The sequence below is a fragment of the Etheostoma spectabile genome, chromosome 16, assembly GCF_008692095.1.
Source record: "Etheostoma spectabile isolate EspeVRDwgs_2016 chromosome 16, UIUC_Espe_1.0, whole genome shotgun sequence".
Classification (NCBI taxonomy): Eukaryota; Metazoa; Chordata; class Actinopteri; order Perciformes; family Percidae; genus Etheostoma; species Etheostoma spectabile.
The window spans coordinates 10,327,029-10,347,430 of record NC_045748.1 but is presented as its reverse complement, the minus strand read 5'-3'; the positions used below and the strand labels follow the sequence as shown (position 1 = coordinate 10,347,430).

The 20,402-nt window shown below is 39.9% G+C and overlaps 3 protein-coding genes across 6 annotated transcripts in view; 2 read left to right on the top strand and 1 right to left on the bottom strand.

The window, feature by feature from the left end:
• si:ch73-234b20.5 (vesicle-associated membrane protein 8) overlaps positions 1-1,136 on the bottom strand; it is a 3,606-nt gene extending 2,470 nt beyond the window's left edge. The window contains exon 1 of one of the 2 annotated variants that reach the window (XM_032539212.1): positions 997-1,136. In XM_032539212.1, the coding sequence (XP_032395103.1) occupies positions 997-999 (3 nt within the window). In that variant the 5' untranslated portion in view covers positions 1,000-1,136. Of the gene's footprint in view, positions 1-570; positions 961-996 lie in introns of those variants that run through there. The other variant, XM_032539211.1, reaches the window with a different exon arrangement.
• Positions 1,137-4,297: 3,161 nt separating this feature from the next.
• mat2al (methionine adenosyltransferase II, alpha-like) lies at positions 4,298-14,820 on the top strand. 2 transcript variants are annotated; one of them, XR_004335564.1, is made up of 10 exons: positions 4,298-4,729; positions 6,107-6,184; positions 7,372-7,494; positions 8,689-8,801; positions 10,209-10,352; positions 11,280-11,498; positions 11,594-11,776; positions 13,041-13,174; positions 13,265-13,432; positions 14,685-14,820. XR_004335564.1 is itself a non-coding variant. In XM_032539184.1 (9 exons), the coding sequence occupies exons 1-9, from the start codon at positions 4,654-4,656 to the stop codon at positions 13,365-13,367; spliced, it is 1,173 nt and encodes a 390-aa protein (XP_032395075.1). In that variant the 5' UTR covers positions 4,298-4,653; the 3' UTR covers positions 13,368-13,555. The 2 variants fall into 2 exon arrangements, 1 of the variants encoding a protein (XP_032395075.1); XM_032539184.1 differs by lacking the exon at positions 14,685-14,820 and having other exon boundaries at positions 13,265-13,555.
• A 1,702-nt stretch (positions 14,821-16,522) lies between these two features.
• Positions 16,523-20,402, top strand: part of LOC116703996 (aryl hydrocarbon receptor) — a 12,773-nt gene continuing 8,893 nt past the window's right edge. The window contains exons 1-3 of one of the 2 annotated variants that reach the window (XM_032539159.1): positions 16,523-16,795; positions 17,542-17,720; positions 19,187-19,191. In XM_032539159.1, the coding sequence (XP_032395050.1) occupies positions 16,737-16,795; positions 17,542-17,720; positions 19,187-19,191 (243 nt within the window). In that variant the 5' untranslated portion in view covers positions 16,523-16,736. The remainder of the gene's footprint in view (positions 16,796-17,541; positions 17,721-19,186; positions 19,192-20,402) is intronic. The other variant, XM_032539160.1, reaches the window with a different exon arrangement.

The following is a 20,402-nucleotide window of genomic DNA, read 5'->3' as shown; positions in this document are numbered from 1 at the left end:
GGGGGTGCTTTTTCTTTTTTTCTTTTCTCATTTTCTGTTGAAGCAATCTGACGACATTGTAAATAGTACGCTGCTCGCTTGTTAAGATACCAGCAGACAAGCCATTCCAGCTCAAATTAGTGCATAAAAAGTCACAAAAATTAAGTATTTGAACCTTATAATTAAATACAAAATGAGGGGAAAAACTGCAAAAGGTCCACTTTCAGAAAAAAAGAGCCCCGATTTCCACTAGGCTGGCTACGGTCCTCCTTAAAATCAAACATACTGGCTGAGCAGAAGCCTCTGCAATGACAAATTTAAATGACCAAACCTCACTTCCTGTTAACAGGAGAGAGAGAGAGAGAGAGAGAGAGCGATCAGATGCGTGTCTCAGTTTATAGAGGCCTGTGTGATTGTCACATGAAGATCTCAAGCGTAAAGTCCACCTGGTTAGCACGACGTTCTCACACGAAAATGAGAAGGGAATGATTGTAAATGGTATTCAGATGAAGAACAGTCGCTATCTTAAAACATATCACAGTATTTGAGATTAAAACTAAACTTCATTGTATAGAAAAGTACACCACTCACCATGGAAGCTCTGTTCCTCCGACACAGTCAACAAAACAACTCCTATGAAAAAAGCAAAGCCTCCACGAAGTCCTGTCACCCAGTCCTGCCAGTATAAGAAACACACGCAGAGCTCTGTGCTTCTTGTGACTCAACGCACAGTAAAGCTGAACAAACGTCTGCTGAAGGTTGCACCTCTGCCGTGTTACTCATTAACTCCCAGTTGCCTCAATCAAAGTCTCATTGGCTCAACAGGAGCCAGTCGTCATCGACACGAAGAACTGAAGTCCGACAGTGAACACGCACTACTTTCATTTCCTGCTTTTCATGAACTCTGCCACCACACATCCATCAATGATTCAATAGCGGTGGAATAGTTAAGACAATAAAAGAACACATTCTAGTTTAAAACGTATAGTTTTGTCCCAGTTCTACGTGTCCACGTACCATCAGCTGTCAGTGTCGAGCGGAGGTGTCCTGGCGAAGGGCTGTGTTTCCAGCAGAGAGATATTTGCAAGGCAATAAAGTGGGCGAAGTCACACGGTTGCTTCATTTCCTCATCCTGTGTTGTGCAGAGTGTTATTTCAGCAACCGGTGACAGTTTCTGTATGCAAATATGGGTTTCCGTGTTGTTTTGAAGCATAACTTTACCTCAGTGTTTAGCACCCAGAATGAATTATGTAACAGAAGCTCCATTTTGCTCAGATATATTCAAGAATAATAACTCTTAAGTATGAAAAATCAATATGGCACGCCACCTACCAGCAGTCTGTTTACATGATTAATGCTGAGTAAATAACACTGACTGATACTGACACTGACTAACACAGGTACAACTCCGGGATTTAAAGTGATACTCAAGTAAATGGAAGTGAATGGAACCCAGTGTAGTTAAACAGAGAAAGGAAATAATTGTACATAAGCTTTCTTCAGTGCTGAGGGTGTGATGCATTGACAATACAGAGCAGTTAAAGCCATACATCTGTGAAAATGCCGTTTTTTCCTCTTCCCTGACAAACCCGCCTCACTTTGAAGCATAATTTAGCATGATATAGATCATCTAGTTTCGTATAATACCAATATCTTCACAGAGCTTCAGGATCCATCTCAGGACTTTATGAATTGTAATCGGATAATTTAAATGAAGATAGATTTGAATCAGAAAATTGTTTTTTTTAAACCCAGCCATACTCAAAGTGTAACTTAAATGAACTATAAAGTATGAGCATCAACATTTATGAAAGCAACTATATATTATATTACTGATCAGGATTATTGATAATATATTATTGGGCAAATGTACTTAGAAGTCAAGCCATGATCTTGTTCATATAATCCTAAATATATACATATATGTATGAATAAATATGCATACAAAAATATGTTTATATATAAACAGGTCAAAAAATGCCTTAATAGTACTTCGGTATTGTAGAGGACACTTTTCTGAAAAAGATGATCTGGCCATGAGTCATACAAACTGAACATCGGGAGTGTGAATGATTGCCAAATATACAAGAAACGTGTCTAGACATATAATTACTCAAATATAATGCAAATATAAATATATACATTAGTCTGAAATGTACTATTACTCTAAATAATCAAGACCATGAAGACAGTGTAATATTTAACCTTGTAATCCTGGACTCTGCAGGGGCAGAGCGAGCGGATGGCTTCTGGGGTTTCAGCCCTACGTTTCTTTTTTTTTTAATCAAAACCCCCGAAGATTTTAGGTTTTTAAAATACCTTCAACTTCGTGTCATTTCCCCGAAGTCTCTCCCTCAGGACGGACAAAACCATGCAGAAAAGGTTCTGTTACTGGGGAAATACTGCCGTTCATTCTGTGAACTCTAATTCCTACAGTACCTACATTATTATCTATTATCTATCTATCTATCTGTCTGTCTATCTATCTATCTATCTATCTGTCTGTCTATCTATCTGTCTATCTATCTATCTATCTATCTATACCTATTCGAATCATCGTATCTTCTATCTGTCTGTCTATCTGTCTATCTATCTATCTATCTATCTATCTATCTGTTACTGTCTATCTATCATCTATCTATCTATATATCGTATCTGTCTATCTGTCTATTCTATCTATCTATCTGTCTGTCTATCTATCTATCTATCTATCTATCTATCTATCTAGTCTATCTATCTATCTATCTATCTATCTATCTATCTACTATCTATCTATCTATCTATCTGATCTATCTATCTATCTTCTATCATCTATCTATCTATACTATCTGTCTGTCTATCTTTATCTAGTCTATCTATCTGTCGTTATCTGTCTATCTATCTCTATCTAGTCTATCTATCTGTCTGTCTATCATCTGTCTATCTGGTCTATCTGTCTATCGAATCGATCTACTTATCTTGTCTATCTGTCTATATATATCTATCTAATCTCTATCTGTCGTGTCTATCTGTCTGTCTATCTGTCTATCTATCGACTCTCATCTGTCTGTCTATCTGTCTATATTATCATTCTATCTATCTGTCTGTCATCTGTACTGTCATCTGTCTATCATCTATCTATCTATCTACTGTCTGATCTCTGTCTATCTGTCTTCTATCTATCTGATCTGTTATCTGTCTATCTATTATCTATATGCCTTATTCTGTCTATCTATCGTTTCACTGTCTATCTATCTATCTCTCTTCTGTCCTTGTCTGTCCTGTTACTCGTCTTCTTTCCCCTCTTTCTGTCTGTATATCTATTGCTGCTTCTATCTAGTCTATCTATATCTATCTGTGTCTGTCTTCTGTCTATCTATCGTCTGCGTGTCTATCTGTCTGTCTGTTGTCTGCTATCTGTCTATCTGTCTTCCTCTATCTAATCTATCTGTCTGTCTGTCTGTCTGTCTATCTAAATCATCTGTCTATCTATCTGTCTGTCTGTCTGTCTGTCTGTCTGTCTACTCTGTCTATACTATATATCTATCTATCTGTCTGTCTGTCTATCTAATTTCTATCATCTGGTATCTATCTGTCGGCTGTCGTCTGTCGTGCTATCTGTCTGTCTGTTGTTCTGTCTATATATCTATCGGTCTGTACCTGTCTGTCTCGCTGGTCTGTCTGTCTTGTCTGTCTCGTCTGTCTGTCTGTCTATTATTAATCTATCTGTCCTATCTATCTTCTGTCTATTATCTATCTATAGTCTTGTCTGTCGTCTGTCTGTCTGTTGTCTGTTCTGTCTATCTATCTATTCATATGTCTATCTATCTGTCTGTCTGTCTATCTATCTGTCTGTCTGTCTACTGTCTATCTGGCTGGTCTGTCGGCTGTCTGTATCTGTCTGTCTGTCGCGTCTGTCCTACTATCTTCCTGTCTGTCTGTCTATCTATCTATTATCTATCTATCTATCTATCTGTCTATCTATCTGTCTGTCTGTCTGTCTGTCTGTCTGTCTTTGGAATAAAAACCTTTACACTGTGATATTACTCTTTTTAATACGTAAAAAAAAAAAGTACTTCTTCCACCAATAAATTAGTTGCCAAATTCAAGGTGAGTTATCATAGTTATATAATTTTATTACATATTTGTTTTATTATATTAGTGTTTTTTAATTTTTTTTTAATTTTTTATGTAGTTACTTTACTTGATTGTTTTTCAATTGAATCAAAGACTCTCTGATTTAATGTAATTAAGCCCATGGATGTATTACCTGTATCAACCATGGACAGATTAAGCTTTCAGCGCCATCTTGAGGCTGTCCGTGCTGCTGCCTGAAGTAAACATCCTAGTCCAGCAGCTCACACAGCCGTTTGCAGAAAAACCCACCGAAAACATGAGTCCTTAAATCTGCGTATTTATAAGACTATTTGCTATAATTATTATTAATTTTAAACAACCATATGCGACTACCAGTGACACGTTGTTAACCCGCCTGTCTTAAATCGACTTTACTAACAGCTGAACTCAGGCCAACATCCAACCAAACGGTCCACGCTTCACGTGCTCCTTAGTGCTCAACTGTCATAGTTAATTATTGCTTATTACAATCAGTGTCGGCGGACTTAAGAAGCTACTTTAACTTGGGGCCGTATATTCGGTTAATTTCAACTTCCGTGCACCGACGAGGAGCTGAAGATGAATCCGAGCGGAGCAGCCCGCAGCGGGAAGACCTTCCTGTTCACGTCCGAGTCCGTGGGAGAGGGACACTCCGGTACCGTACTCATGTTGTACTGTGTGTGTACTGTGTGTGTACTGTGTGTGTACTGCTGTGTGTACTGCTGTGTGTACTGCTGCGTGTACTGCTGCGTGTACTGCTGTGTGTAGGCTACTACTGCAATACCGAGTACACTGCATGGGCATGTTATAGTCTGTCTGTTAAAGTCAATTGTGGAAAAAAGTAACGCGTTACTCACATTAAAGTAGTTAAGTTAAAGCAGTAATGGAAAGAAAGTAACTAAAGTTACTCTGGATAATTGTAAGTACTATCAGCTACATGGCAGTGATGGGTACATTCAGTGGTGGTCAAGTACTTCGCTTAACTTCACGGACTTTACTTGAGCATTTCCTTTTTTTTTTTGCAAGTTTAATCTTCTACTCCACTGCATTTTAGAGGGAAATGCACTTTTTACTTGACTCCATTCATTTATTTAACAGCTTTGGTTACTTTAAATCCTCTGAACACACGAGTTTTCAGTTATTAGATCACTGCCCAGGTTGAAGGCGGGCTGGAGCTTTGATGGGGATTTATTAGGTCACAGGTCTTCATCTGCATATAAGAATGGAAAAGAAAAGAAAAAACTGTCCTAATTGGTGCAATAAGACTCAGTAAGATGTCAATCTCTCAGTATAGAGACACTCTCTCACACACACACACACACACACACACACACACACACACTCTCACACTCTCACAGTCCTGTAAAGAGGTCTAATGAAAACACCTTGTGGTTACTTTGTTCAGAGCTTTTAATAAGCAATTAATATGAAAGATTAGGATGCACATTTTGCCTTACACAACTCTTGATTGTTTAAAGTACATTTCAGACTAATGTGTATATATTTTATTTGACTTTAAGAAATCATGCCTGGACTTGTTTCTGTAGTATTCACCACTTAGTGCAGCACGCCCCACAATGTGTAGTTTGTGTGACTCACGACCGGATCCTATTTATCAGGAAAGCACATCTAAAGTGCTCACTAACTCACATTTGGACAAATTTTCCATCAAAATTTCAGCAGAATTATATTACTTTGCAGATTCAGAATAATACTATTTTATATATATAATGTATTTATTTATTCTGAATTGGGCAGTTCTGCATAAATGCGTGCTTTTTCCTTTTTTACTCACAGTAAATATTGATGCTAATTCCTATGTACTTTTACTTAAAATGTTTAATGCAGGACTTTTTCTCATCACTAAGTATTTCTACACTGTGGTATAGAGTCTTTTACTTAAGTAAAAGATTAAAATACTGATGGTTTATATATATATATATATATATATATATATATATGTCATATAATACATGTATAGAGGTGTCTGACTCTGTTCTTTCCTCTAACATCTCTGACTTTGTGTTCACAGATAAAATGTGTGACCAGATCAGCGATGCTGTGCTGGATGCATACCTGAGTCAAGACCCCGACTCTAAAGTGGCTTGTGGTGAGTTGTAAAAGCTGATATTTAAGTTTTTATTAAGCCCCCATCCACTCAAAAATATTTCTTGCATATTGTGACTTCACTCGGATGTTTGAGCCTCACTGTGCAGAGTGATGAATCAGCAGAGTTTGACGCTAGAAGACTGTTTTTACATTCCTCGGTTAAAGGAGGAGCATTTCTCTGTGCTCACCTTAAAGGTCCCATGGCATGAAAATGTCACTTTATGAGTTGTTTTTTTTAACAAACATGGGTTCCCCAGCCTGCCTAAGGTCCCCCCAATTCCTAGAAATGGCGATAGGTGTAAACCGAGCCCTGGGGATCCTGCCCTGCAGCAATAATCTGGCTGTGAACTAAACTGGAAAGCAACACGAGAGGGTTTTAAAATCAAAAGTGTGGACCACCGCTAATCAAAACTAAAACGGTAGTTAACATGAAAACTGTATAGCCGTTAATACTCGTTTGGGTCTAATGTCAAAGGTGTTGTGTTAACTAACAATGAACAGCCAATAATCTCTGACTGTATCAGTGTTTCCCCTTTTTAGAGCAAAGTTCAGCACAGCGTTATCTCGTGGCTGATTACATGCCTACTTCATTTTGTTTTTCAACCTGGACCCTATTTTTCTATTTTTGTGTCTAATACTTTTAGAAAGTGGTACAATATTAACCCTCATGTTGTCCTTGGGTCTAATTGACCCGTTTGTCAGTAAAAAAACAAAACAAAACAATTCTCACAACAAATTGGCCGTTGAAATAAGCGCTGAAAATGTCAACATTAATAATATCAAAAAAACGTTGGAAAAAAACACCAAAAACATAAAAAAAGCACCCACAACATTGAAAAAGTGACAAAAAAGTGCTAATAATAAGTGACCAAAACTTTTTTTTTTCATGGTTGACGAGAAGGCAACACAAGGGTTAAGAAAAACTGCTGCAGTCGGCAGCGGCAAAATTGCGCACATTTAATTTACATCCACTAAAAGTGTTGTTTTGTAGTGTCTCACCACATTATAAAAAAGATCCCTAGAAATAACTGTTTTCAGAGAATTGTTTGTTCTACAACACGAAATGGGCCTGAGTTTGAATAAATAATTTCAAATAAATAAATGTCTGGTAATGCATCTGTTAGGCACACAGGATTGGCATTGTCACTCTGTCTGTACATTTCTTAAAGTAAAAACATCTTGTTTCAGAATGCGTGGCGAAGACGGGCATGATTTTACTGGTTGGAGAAGTGACGTCTAAGGCCATCGTGGATCTCCAGTCGGTGGTCCGAAATACTGTGAAGAAGATTGGCTACGATGACTCGTCAAAAGGTGGGATTCTTATTTGAGTCACTTTAAATATGTGCAGAATTATCCCGGGAATCAGGGATAGATTGAAAATCTGGGTGGTTTTTTTTAGCAATTAGCAGATTATCTGTATCAGCGTTGTATAAGATGATAAGATAAGATAATTTGTTTTTATTAGTCCCCAATGGGGAAATTACTGCACTACACTCTGTGTACACACCTTTTGTTAGTACTCACACACAGGCCTGAAATACACACACATGCTCAGGACCTATACATGGAGAGATGTCAGAGTGAGTGGGCTGCCAGCTGAACCAGCGCCCTGAGCGGTCGGGGGGGTACGGTGCCTTGCTCAAGAGCACCTGGCAGTGCTCAGGAGGTGAACTGGCATCTCTCCAGCCACCAATCCACGCTCCCAACTTTTTGGGTCCATACGGGGACTTGAACCAGTGACCCTCCGGTTCCCAACCCAGCTCCCTATGGACTGAGCTACTGCCACCCCCCAATTATTCGCCTGATAACCGATAACGTTAATGAATTACTGAATTAATGAATTAATTATGAAGTGTTCTACTTTGGCTCGGCTACATCTCTGCGTCTGTCCCTCTGCTTTGGTTTCACTCCCCACTGAGTCTGACTTAATGCCCCCCCCCCACAACACCGTCTGACTCTCTGTTACTGGGGATTAGGTTGAACATTTCTAATTTATTACATAATTGATTAAAGCTTCTTTTTTTTTTTTCTTTTTTTTTTTGTAACGTTCCAAAATCTTAATTTTGACTCAAAGCTTTAGTGTGTGACTGTTTGATATTACTGAACGTCCGTTACATTCGAGCCGTTGCCAAATGAGTTGCTACTAAGCTAATTAAGATTATTAATCGGTTGTTGCGTCCGGTGACTTTCCCGCGCAGAAACTCGAGTGAAGATAAGAACCTCCTCTCAAGAGTCCATCATGTTTTTTTTTAAAATCCTCTGTGTCCTCCTTGGCGCGTTCACAGAAGGCTTGTATCATGTGGAAGCGCCGACAGTGTTGTTGTCATTACTTAGGATTCCTCATGGGGGCGACATTCACTTCACTCTTCATGCATATAGGTTCCAAACATGGATTATTGGTTTCATTGACTGCTAATAATCGGTATTCTATCGGCCTTGAAAAACGACTACCGGTCGATCCCTGCCCGGGAATTTAGGCTCATGATTCTCAACTGTGATCTGCAGGCTTTGACTATAAGACTTGCAATGTGCTGGTGGCGCTGGAGCCGCAGGCTGTGGAGATATCGGACTGTGTGTTTGAAGGAAGGGATCAGGAGGACATCGGTGCAGGGGACCAGGTTCAGTATTTCACTTTTAAGCCTTAACTTTATCTGCCAATCACTTAGTACATCGATTCACTACGTGGAACTTGTTTTATGTTCAAAGTCACTTTGGTAATGGAGTCCATATAGAGCATTTGTAATGTGATTGCTATCATTTATTGTAATGTGTTTTTATTGGCTACTTCATTTTTATTTAATATAAAAGCTGAATTTAACATTTCCTCATGCAACAATTAATTTAATAGACTAGACGTCAGAAAGGTCTACAGCTATGCTAGCAGCTCTATGTGACTGTACTGTTCACCATCTTAGTGAGCATGCTAACATTTGCTGATAAGCACGTAACACAAAGTACATCTAGGGCTGATGTAAATTAAAAAATAATAATAGTACAGTAATACATTTTATTTAAAGGCGCCTTTCTCCGCACTCAAGGACACCGTACGGGGAAACATAAGACATACAAAACGGCAAAAAATAGTATAGTACACAATACAACAATCAAAAATTGTTTGATTTAGAGCAATCAATGTGCAAACCACATGCATCTTACTGTAACTGAGTCCAACGATTGTAAAAAAGGCCTTTTTGTAAAAAAAAAAAAAAAAAAAAAGGTCTGTTGTCTTCTTTAACTACTTTGTATACAGTTAGTTTAGTTCAGAGGTTCCCAACCTAGGGGTTAGGCCCCTCCAAAGGGTCACCAGATAAACCTAAGGGGTCGGGAGATGACTGATAGAGGGAGAGAGAAGAAGAAAAATACTTCTGATACATAGGTTTTCATTTATTGGATGTTTCTCTTATGTTTCCCGTTTTGTTAAATACTGGATCATTTTACTTCTTTGAACTAAAAGCAGTTATTTGAATGAAACCATTTGGCAAAGTTTAGAAGGGAAATGTTTCTCTGATTATGGTACGTCATGACCTCACAGGGTGCACATGACTAAACACATGACTAAAAGGTTTAAAACACTATTTTATACTGTAACTGAGTCCAACAATTGTACGGTAATTTCACTGCAGAATGCTGCTTTTAAAATTATTAACTTAAAAAAAAAAATCCATTCAATAGTTGTAGACAATTCACTCAAATCCAAAAATGTCGACCTCATGGTGGCACTAGAGGAAAAGTCAGGGGATCAACAAAGTCATTAGGATTTATCCTCTGGGGAACGGGAATGTCTTGAGCACCAATCCATCCAGTAGTTGTTTTGCTATTTCAGTCTGGACCAAAGTAGTGGATAGACTCCATCATGCCTCGAGCCACGCTGCTCATGTACCTAGTAAAACAACATCTAAAGGCTCTTTTATTTAATTGCATTTACTTCACGTTAAGGATTTGAATGTGAAACGTTTGGCATGACTTCTCCGACTGGCTTTGTGAAACTTTCTGAAACGCATTTCTCGCGCTGCTTGTCTCCGCAGGGTTTGATGTTCGGCTACGCCACGGACGAGACGGATGAGTGCATGCCCTTAACCATCATTCTGGCTCACAAGCTGAACTACAGGATGAAGGAGCTCTCACTGAACGGAGAGTGTCCTTGGATACGACCGGACTCCAAATCACAGGTGAGCCATCTCGAAAGCGCACAGAAGGGCCAACTGGTGGGCCAACTGGTGGGCCAACTGGTGGGCCAACTGGTGGGCCAACTGGTGGGCCAACTGGTGGGCCAACTGGTGGGCCAACTGGTGGGCCAACTGGTGGGCCAACTGGTGGGCCAAGAGTTAAAGCGTTTCCTACCCAGCGTTGTTTCCTGATAATCCCCATCTCTCGCCCCTTATTTCTGTTTATTAAAGAAATAAAATGTCAGGCAGACAGTTGAGTTATTCATTGAGGAAGCGAGGATTCAGAAGCTTACGGGCAGGCAGGTACACATACAGGTTCAGAAGGCACAAAACAATTTTTTTTAGATCATGTTAGGTCTTTAATAACAGGACAGCTAAAGAAGTGAACGGGGAGAAAGAGCTGGGAATGACATGCAGCAAAGGGAAGCAGGTCGGAGTCGAACCCAGGCCCCGTCGCATCGAGGAGTAAACCGCTATATATGGGCGCCCGCTCTACCAACTGAGCTATCAGGGCGCACGGCATGAAACAACATTGACTAGGTTTACAAGCACATAATATTCAGTTTTTGCCCTTATTCTGAAAAAGACGATATTCCGACTGAAACGTTTACAGGGCTAATGAAAATTAATATTCCACTACTTTTTTGGTTTACATGCAGCAATGCAAAAAGGATATACAGCCTTCCTCTTTCATTTGTTCAACACCCTTCTTGAAAAGGTTGACGTTGCCAACCCTTTTCAGCTCTTACATTTACTTTAGGTGACGCACACTGTTGTCAAGCCACTTGAAATACTACAACACACATGCAAGCCTTTTGTCTGTATGTTGTCTTTTGAAATTGGTGTTGACTGACGAGGCATTTTTCGATACTTTTGGAGGTATGTGAAGCTACAATGTGCCTAAAAGTATTCTTGCCCTCTTTTCTGCAGGTCACGGTGGAGTATAGAGACAACATGGGAGCCATGGAGCCACTGCGCGTCCACACAGTGGTCATCTCAGTACAACACAGCCCGGACATCAGCCTGGATGAAATCCGACGCAATCTGATAGAGAAGGTGGTGAAGCTCGTCATTCCCGCCAAGTACTTGGATGACAGGACCATATACCATCTACTGCCAAGCGGGAAATTCCTTACGGGCGGCCCGCAGGTGAGTGAGGAGTAAACCAGGGAGGGAGATGCAATTTAAAAATAAAGATAAAGCAATGTGTGGGCAAGACAAAGTTTATGTTTTTGTGTCATCAGAGTGATGCAGGTCTCACAGGGCGTAAAATCATAGTGGACACTTACGGAGGATGGGGTGGTCACGGAGGAGGGGCTTTCTCCGGAAAAGACTACTCCAAAGTGGATCGGTCCGGAGCTTATGCGGCACGCTGGGTCGCCAAGTCTTTGGTCAAAGCTGGACTGTGCAGGAGAGCCCTCGTTCAGGTGAGGAGATTCATTAAGCTGCACTTGTCGATCAATGAATTGTGCGGGTACTGTGCATAACAAAATTTTTTTTAAAAACTGGTTAAACTTAAATTCCATTTAGAAGATTAAATCTGCTACAAAAAAACATACTCAATATCTGAGTTGTGGACAGAACAAGACATCCGAGGACGTCATCTTGGGCCAATTATATTCTAGACCAAACAACTAATCGATTAATTGAGAAAGTAGTTAGTTGCAGGCCTTAGCAGAAACCATAATAAAACATACCAAAGCGTGATTTATGCGTAAAGTCTATGCCGTGGCTATGTACGTAGTAGGTGCTATGACCCTAAAGTTGGTACTTGCTCTGAAGCTAATCACTCTCACTCACCCTATCACACACACTCCCCCCCCCCCCCCCCCCCCCCCCCCCCACACACACACACACACGCGCTAGAGGAGGGACACCCGACCCGAGCCTGACGGTACCCGAGGGGCCGGGCCGGGTTCGGACTCTATATTAAGAAATGATGTTGGGGTCGGTCAAATCAGCGATAAGGCACTGAACATTTTAAATTTTAAAACAGCTTGTTATGTAGGTAGCCAGTGGGTCTGTTTCACTTGATGCGAAGGCTCGTTTTTTTTTATTAAAATAAATGTATAATATTTCCCTAACATCCGTCTTCCTGTGTGCGGAAATTTGTTTATGTAGCTGTGACAACAAAATACGTGCACTGTGTTAACTTTGTTGTCCCGTGTGTGCTGGTGCGCTCGTCTGTTGACATTTCCCAATGCTTCCCTACAGCTGCTTAATAAAAGCGGCTTTCCACACAAACGGTACATACATGTGCCATTAGTATGAGAAATAAATGCGATTTTAACTGTGTCGGGATCGGGTCGGGCTTGGACATAAATATCTTAACGCCTGTCGGGCTCGGGTCGGGTTCGGTTCCTGCTCTGTCGGACGCGGGCCGGGCTCGGACAGAACAATGCAGACCGATTCGCACTCTTAACGCACACACACACGCACACACACATATGCCAGCTCTGCTATTCTCTTAAAGAGATCAACGCACACCAACACACAAGTATAAACTTCAGGCCACTTATGTAGACTTTGGTAAAAAGCTCTGCGTGGAGCCTCCACAGAGCCGTAAATTACTCTAAACACACAACAACGGACACAAAACTTACAGGAATCAGAGGTTAAAAGGCAAATAATGACATGATGAAGTTAGGTTTCCTGATGACTGGAAGCTTTGGCGTCTGTTCTGCCTTTTAGATCTCCTATGCCATCGGGGTGAGCCACCCACTCTCCATCTCCGTGTTTCACTACGGCTCGTCGAACAGGGACGAAGACGAGCTGCTGCAAATAGTACAGAAGAACTTTGACCTGAGGCCCGGGGTCATTGTGAAGTAAGTGTAGTTGTTTCCAGCTGAGACCTCCATAGTTTTAGTGTAATTCTGTAAAAAATGTAACAGTGTGATGTTGACTTTTTTCCACAGAGAGCTGGGTTTGAAGCGGCCAATCTACCAGGCCACCGCCTGCTATGGTCACTTTGGCAGAGAGGAGTTCCCCTGGGAAAAACCCAAGTCTCTGGTGTTTTGAGTCCCAGTCACATTCCAGTCATGTCCTCATAACCCATCACGAAACAATCAAGAGTCACAGAATCCATCATATATATATATATATATATTATGGCATGCGTTTAGGAAATAATATATATATGAAGTTTATCCATCTGAATATATGGAATGAAAGTCTGATATATGGAATGAAGTCTGAATATATGGATGAAAGTCTGAATTGGAGAAAGTCGATATATGGAATGAAAGTCGATAATGGAAATGAAAGTCTGAATCTATGGAATGAAGTCTGAATATATGGAATGAAAGGTTCTGAATATATGGAATGAAGTCTGAATATATGGAATGAAGTCTGAATATATGGAAGAAAGCTGAATATAGGAAGAAAGATGACGTCATTACGGCGCTGGCGCCATCTTGTGTTGTGGCTGATTAATCAGGATGTAACAAATGTGGACGCTATGAGTGAATCGCGTAGGAATCTAGTGTCAGCTATTTTGAGCAATGAGAGAGATTATTAACACTCGGCAAATGCATGTACGGGCAAAATACTGGTAACCGTATCCAGTGCCCACACCATTAGCTTCCAGTTGAGTGACTTCTGCCGACATCTCCCAAAGAGACTCATAAATTTCCTTCAAGAATGATGCATAATGTTCTTTCGGCAACGTTTTGTTGAACAGGATTGCTTATAGCAATAAGAAGTCGCAATAATGGAAATATGATCTCAAGGTGACGCTCTAATTTCCAAACTGTTGTGTCGTTTGGGGATGACCAGTTGTTGCAAAAAAACCTGCAGTTCACAAAAGTATTGGACTATTTCAGCCGATGCCATTTGTAAATCCAGTGAATTCAGAAAGGTATCCCTTTGGGACATTTTTGTCAATGTATTCCAACTTTCATTCCAATATTCAGACTTTCATTCCATATATTCAGACGTTCATTCCATATATTCAGACTTTCATTCAAATATTCAGACTTCTTCCTCATATTCAGACTTTCATTCCAATATTCAGACTTTCATTCATATATTCAGACTTCATTCCATATATTCAGACTCATTCCATATATTCAGACTTCATAATTTCAGATTCATCCATATATTCAGACGTTCATCCATATATTCAGACTTTCATTCCATATATTCAGACTTTCATTCCATATATTCAGACGTTCATCCATATATTTCAGACTTCCATATATTGACTTTCATTCCATATATTCAGACTTTCATTCAATATATTCAGACTTTCATTTCATATATTCAGATGGATAAACTTCATTATATATATATTATTTCCTAAACGGCATGCCATAATATATATATATATATATATATATATATCTAAATACTACAGATATGTTGCTTCTCTGACCTCAAACTGTAGGGCAGTGGTCAGTGCCTCTGTGAGAAAGGAATTGTTTTTTTAATCATGATTGAGCTACTTTCCTGTATGAGAAACTGTAGTTATTGTCAAAAAGAAATTATGCAATAAATGTGATTTTTAAGTATCAAGGAAGAAAAGTCAGATTCTGTAAAATCTAAACAAAATCATGCATTTTGGTAATTTTTAATAAATAATATTTGGTGATTAAAAAGCTGCTTAAGACTTCCTTGAGGACTCCTTTTTAAATTTGAGGTACTTTTACTGCACTTGATTAGTAATAAAGAAATGGGTAACTTGAGTTAATGTACTTAGTTACTTTCCACCACTGCTAAAAACATTTACTCAAGTTACTTCAGTACATTTCTGAGGTACTTGTACTGCCCATTTCATGCTACTTTATACTTTTACCTCACTTAGTTACTTTGCAGAATCAGATTATAAATCCAAAATATAAATTAACTAATCATTTATTATATATTATTAAAGGTTTGTCTATCTGGTAATAGTACATAAAATAATCAAAGTGAGCACTACCTTTATCAGGTGCAATGGTTAAGTGATGAACACATTAATCCATCAATAATTATGTAGCAATATAATATATATTATTCTGAAATGGGACATTCCGCATAATTAGTACTTTTACTTTTGGTACTTTAAGTATACTTTTCCATATATGTGTGTGTGTGTATATATATGTATGTATGTATGTATGTGTGTGTGTTTTTAAATACTATTTTGTTTTATTTTATTTCATTTGTGCTTCCTCCAACAGTAGTTACTTATTTGTCTCTGAAAGCCACCTGTGATAACTCTACCTGCCACTAGATGGCGGTACACGTTACTCTGTTTAAAACAGTCTGAGGTCAGACACAGTTTTCAGGTTAAAAAAACAAACAAACAGCAGTGTCAGAAAACGATGGAAAGTTGAGCTGCTGTCACTTTATGTCAAATGTTTTCTCTCTTTGCGTTTTTTAATCCTCTGTGTCCTCCTTGGCTACTAGCAACTGCGTGGAGGAGGGGTGCGGTGGGTGCGCGATCACGTAAATGCCGTTTTATGGTTGTGCGACTGGTTATGGTTGTGTTACTACGTAAGTGACCTTGTGTGTGTGTGTGTGTGTGTGTATGGGACATAAACTACGCACTAGAGCTTTAACCCGTGTGTTGTCTTCTGGTCGACCATGCGCCTGTTGTCCTCAGGGGTCCAAATTGAAAATTAACACTTTTTATTTTAACCTCATCTGATGTTTTTGACACATTTTCGGACGTTTTTGTCCCTTTTTCGACGTAAGGCGCTGTTTCTTTGCCAATAGTTTCACTTATTTTTGGAATTCCTAGTGAGTAAATCTCATTTATTTGAAATTATACCTAATTTTGAAATGATTCATTATTTTGACTATTTTTAGAGAAAACCATTTCAGTTCTTGCTATAAATGCTATAAAAATTGAATACCCAAAATTAAATGAAAGTAGTGGTCAAGTACTTGCAATTGTACTCACTTTTTGGGTAATTTGGTTAAAAAGAAACCCATAATACTGATATAGAAGTTTTAGAAACGGGTCAAATTGACCCGAGGACAACATGAGGGTTAGGTAGATAAAGTACATTTACGTGTACAGTTTGTGTATTTCACACACAGCTGAGGACAAGGACGCAAAGACGACGCTTTGCACCAATCAGAAAGGATTAGACAGAAACGGTGATGCTGATTGGCTGAAGCAGGAGCACACACACACACACATGCACGAGCGCGCACGGGGAGGACGGGCTAGTGTGTGTGCTGCTGTACTTCCCTCTGAAAAATTTCATCATGTATCTGGATTATTTATCTCCTGTGTCGCAGTGAGCCGAGTTAAAGTTAAATAACCTTTTTTTTTTTTTTTTAAAGGAGGAACCTACTGTACAAGGTGTGTCTGGAGATTTTAAAAATGAAACTTTTTTTTGTTTTTGTTTTTCTAAAGTGAAACAAAGATACAGCTGAGTCTGAAACTGGAGCGACACTATGCTGGGGAATGGTCGCGTGTACGCGGTGAAGAGGAGGAAGAAGCCCGTTCAGAGAAGGTATGTTTACATGTTATGAAACGTCATTTTTGTTGTTGCACCAAAGGCTATGGTTAGGACAGAGGGGTTGGGACGGGTCCCTGCGGGCCGATGGACCAATCAGCCATCAGCACCTTATTAATTAATGCACAATTAGTAGCAGTCGTAGTAGTTAGTTAGACATACAACCACACTTTAAAATATCCAGGCTATCCCTTCAAATTACAGTACTTGTGTAAATGTATTTAGATTCAATCCTCTGCTGCTTTCCACTGATTTCCACTTAAACTTGTGGGCATCATTTCAATAAGGACTTCTCAGTAAATCTGATATTTCCAAACACAGAGCGTGAAACCCACATTTCTCTCTATTTCTGGGTTTTCCAGTGTAGTAATGACAAAAGCATGAACCACACTTTCAGGCCTCTTAAAACCAGAAAGTTGCAGCTTTATGTGATGTGGTTCACAGTTTATTTAGGTAGAAACCCACATTGTCTTTTTGAACTTCAAACACTGGACGCATTGTTGTTGTCATGAACAGGAATTGTCAGCGTGTCGGTATCTCCCACATCCACGCGTGCAGACGTTCAGATGCGAGCTTGTTACAGGATATGTAAAATTGACCTCGTACCACAAACTCCCACTTCACTTCAAGATGGAAATTCCAAGCGTGTGTGGAGGATTGTCGAGCAGAGAGAGAGAGAGAAAACATGTTTTAGCAAGCAAGCATCCCTGAACATATCCTCTTTGTGTTGTGTGTCATTTCAGTGGGAAGCCTCCGCCCGCGAAGACCAATCCGTCTAAACGCCACCGGGACCGTCTGAATGGAGAGCTGGAGTGCCTCAGCAGCATGCTGCCGTTCTCCGATGAGCTCAGAAGTCACCTGGACAAACTCTCTGTGCTCCGGCTCAGTGTGGGATACCTGAAGGTTAAGAGTTACTTCCACGGTCAGTGCACGCTAACTCACAGTTTAGTGGTAATAAGATCATATGAATCTCGCGTACGTGTGTGAAATATTGAAAGTGAGAGACCGGATGTGTGGGATCAGTGTGTCAGGTGAGCGAGTGTGCAGCTCCAGACATTTCTGTGGCTGAGCTGAGAGTGTTTGAGATGTCAAAGAGGGAACTTGACACTGTTAATGATGAGTAGTCTACCTGCTGGGAGGAGAGAAGGAGAGTGTGTTGCAGGGGCAGACGGGAGTCTATGCAAAGGAACATGAGACAGGACTTCTGATGCTGATCTAACACACACACACACACACACACACACACACACACACACACACACATGCGTACACACACAAAAAAAACACAATAAATTAATAGCTGATTAAAGTTTTGAATTTGAGCTTCATCTCATACAGTACGTGTTTCACACTGCTTTGCATTATTGACTCCGACTTTTTGCTGCATGTCATTCTCTTTCTCTTTGCCCCTCCATGTCTTCAGCATGAGGACATTTTGATTTACAAAATATGCAACAATCATAAAGAGGTCAACTAAACAGAAACACAAACACTAAACCCACTAAACTACAGAGAGAACAAAATATTCCGATTATGGTGCATGAAACTAATATGCATCATTATGCATCATTTATTGCATAAGTCCATCAAACTAAATGAGGAGAAAATGAACTATAAAGAAAACCAAGGTGTGTGTGAGAGTACAGGAAGGTTGGTCACAGACTAGTCTGTTGTTTCCTTAAGTGATTGAATCCCAGGTGATGCTTCTGTCATCACCGGGAGTTACCATGGTGAACCCCTGTCACCTTAGCAACGTAGTCCAGAGTCTGACACCACAGGGAGGGTTTAAGCTGGTCGTTCCTCTCTGCTTCCTGCGTTTGTCGATGATGAGGTTGCAGCGAGGTCAGCATTAACTCCGTCTCCATCTGCAGTTTCCTGCAAGACAAGCCTGCTCCGCTAAGTCCTAAACAGTCCTAAACAATGTCTGCTTTTTTTAGGACGATTATTAATATTATAGTGTAGTTTCAGAAGGCTGAACGTGAAAGTAAATACCTTAAAGATGCAGAAATGCTGCAAGGATTCTCCTTATTATATGTTTTTGGTAATTTGTTTCTACACATTCAGCGTGTTCAGTGGTGAAAATAATTGACTTACGTACAATTTTGACGCAAAAAATTAAAGTTAAGTCACTTAATAAGATACATATACTACTAGGACATTACAGAGGGAAATATTTTACTTTTTACTGCATTACATTTGTCTGACAGCTTTATTTACTTTTCAGATCAGTGTTTATTAAAATGCTACATTTTTAACAACCAAATAATAATATACTTAGTATATACTTATATTAGACTTAGTTCGGCTCAGCCCTATGAAGCGTTTTACAGTTTTTCAGCTTGTTATTTTGGAGCACATCGACTGTTTTGATTCTCTTTCACCGCTCAGCAACACTCAGCAGTTCACCAAGTTACACTGAAGACTTTTCAGACTCTTAGAATATAAATCTGAGTCGGTCAGTGGCAAAACAAGCACTTTTGTAAAGGTAATACGAGTTGGACAACTTACAACTTGTTAACTTACACTGTAGCTTGTTTCTCCGCTGCCGACTGCAGCGATCTCACTTAATACTGGACCAGTGTCAAAGATTGTTGTTCCTAACAGTCACCTAGACACAAAAACATAGCAAAATAGCGGGTTGAAAAAAAAAGAAAAGGTAGTTATCCTTTATCTCAAAAGAAAGCGAAAAGTGAGGGACAGCCAGCAGAACTTTTAGCAGCACTGGAAACATCAAACCCGTAAATGAACCATCATGGATATAGACGAGGCGGGCGCAGACAGGAAACAACAACAACGCAACAACAAAACAAAAACAACAAAAACCTAAAAAAAATGCAGAAAATTTGTCAGAGACATAAGATAAGTGGCTAACTTGGGAAAAAAGGACAAATCAAAACATCCACAAAGACATTGGAAAAGGTGACAAAAACATAGGGAAAAGTCTCTAAAGTGTCAAGAAAGACCACCAAAGTTTTTAAATTTTGAGCCAGAAAAACTAAAAGTTGCATGGTGGTTTTCAGTCTGACGGGTAACTGGTCTCCAGCCCCCCCCCCTCTCTCCAGGCCCACGTCTTTGGCGAGGTGTACTGACTCTGCGTGTGAACCCTCTTCCTTTAAAACTCCACACAGCTGAGCAGAGGGGGGAGGGAGGGAGGGAGGGAGAGACAGAAGAGGATGGAAGTAAAGGCAGTAGGGGGGGAAGGGGGGCCAGATTCAGATTAGATCAGACTTTTCATCACAACTGTCCACTTTGTTTTACAACTTTTCGAGGTTGCACTATTTTGGGTCTCACTCCGAGCTCAACACTAGCCAACATGTTTGACATGTTGAATTTGAGGGGGGACGAGAGGCAGATCCAGGGGGTTTGTTTTAAAAAGAGGGGGACGTTTATTAGCGTGCCACAGATTCATTAACTGAAAGGAAAGGAAAGGTACACAAGATTTAACTTGAAGACACTTATTTTGAACACAACAGAAAAAAGTGCTGCTAAATGTCCCAAGGCCCTGGAGTCTTTGTCCCAGATTTTAACTCATTGCATTCTTAAAATCAACTGGTTTTAGAAGTCCCAAGGTCCAGGTATAAAAGGGGGGGGGGGGGGGGGGGGG

Bases quoted from the DNA above. Each gene is read 5' to 3' on its own strand.
- mat2al (XM_032539184.1), top strand. From the start codon at position 4,654: ATGAATCCGAGCGGAGCAGCCCGCAGCGGGAAGACCTTCCTGTTCACG. The intron at 7,495-8,688 runs GTGGGATTCTTA...TGTGATCTGCAG, and splicing joins CTACGATGACTCGTCAAAAG to GCTTTGACTATAAGACTTGC. The intron at 13,175-13,264 runs GTAAGTGTAGTT...TTTTTTCCACAG, and splicing joins AGGCCCGGGGTCATTGTGAA to AGAGCTGGGTTTGAAGCGGC.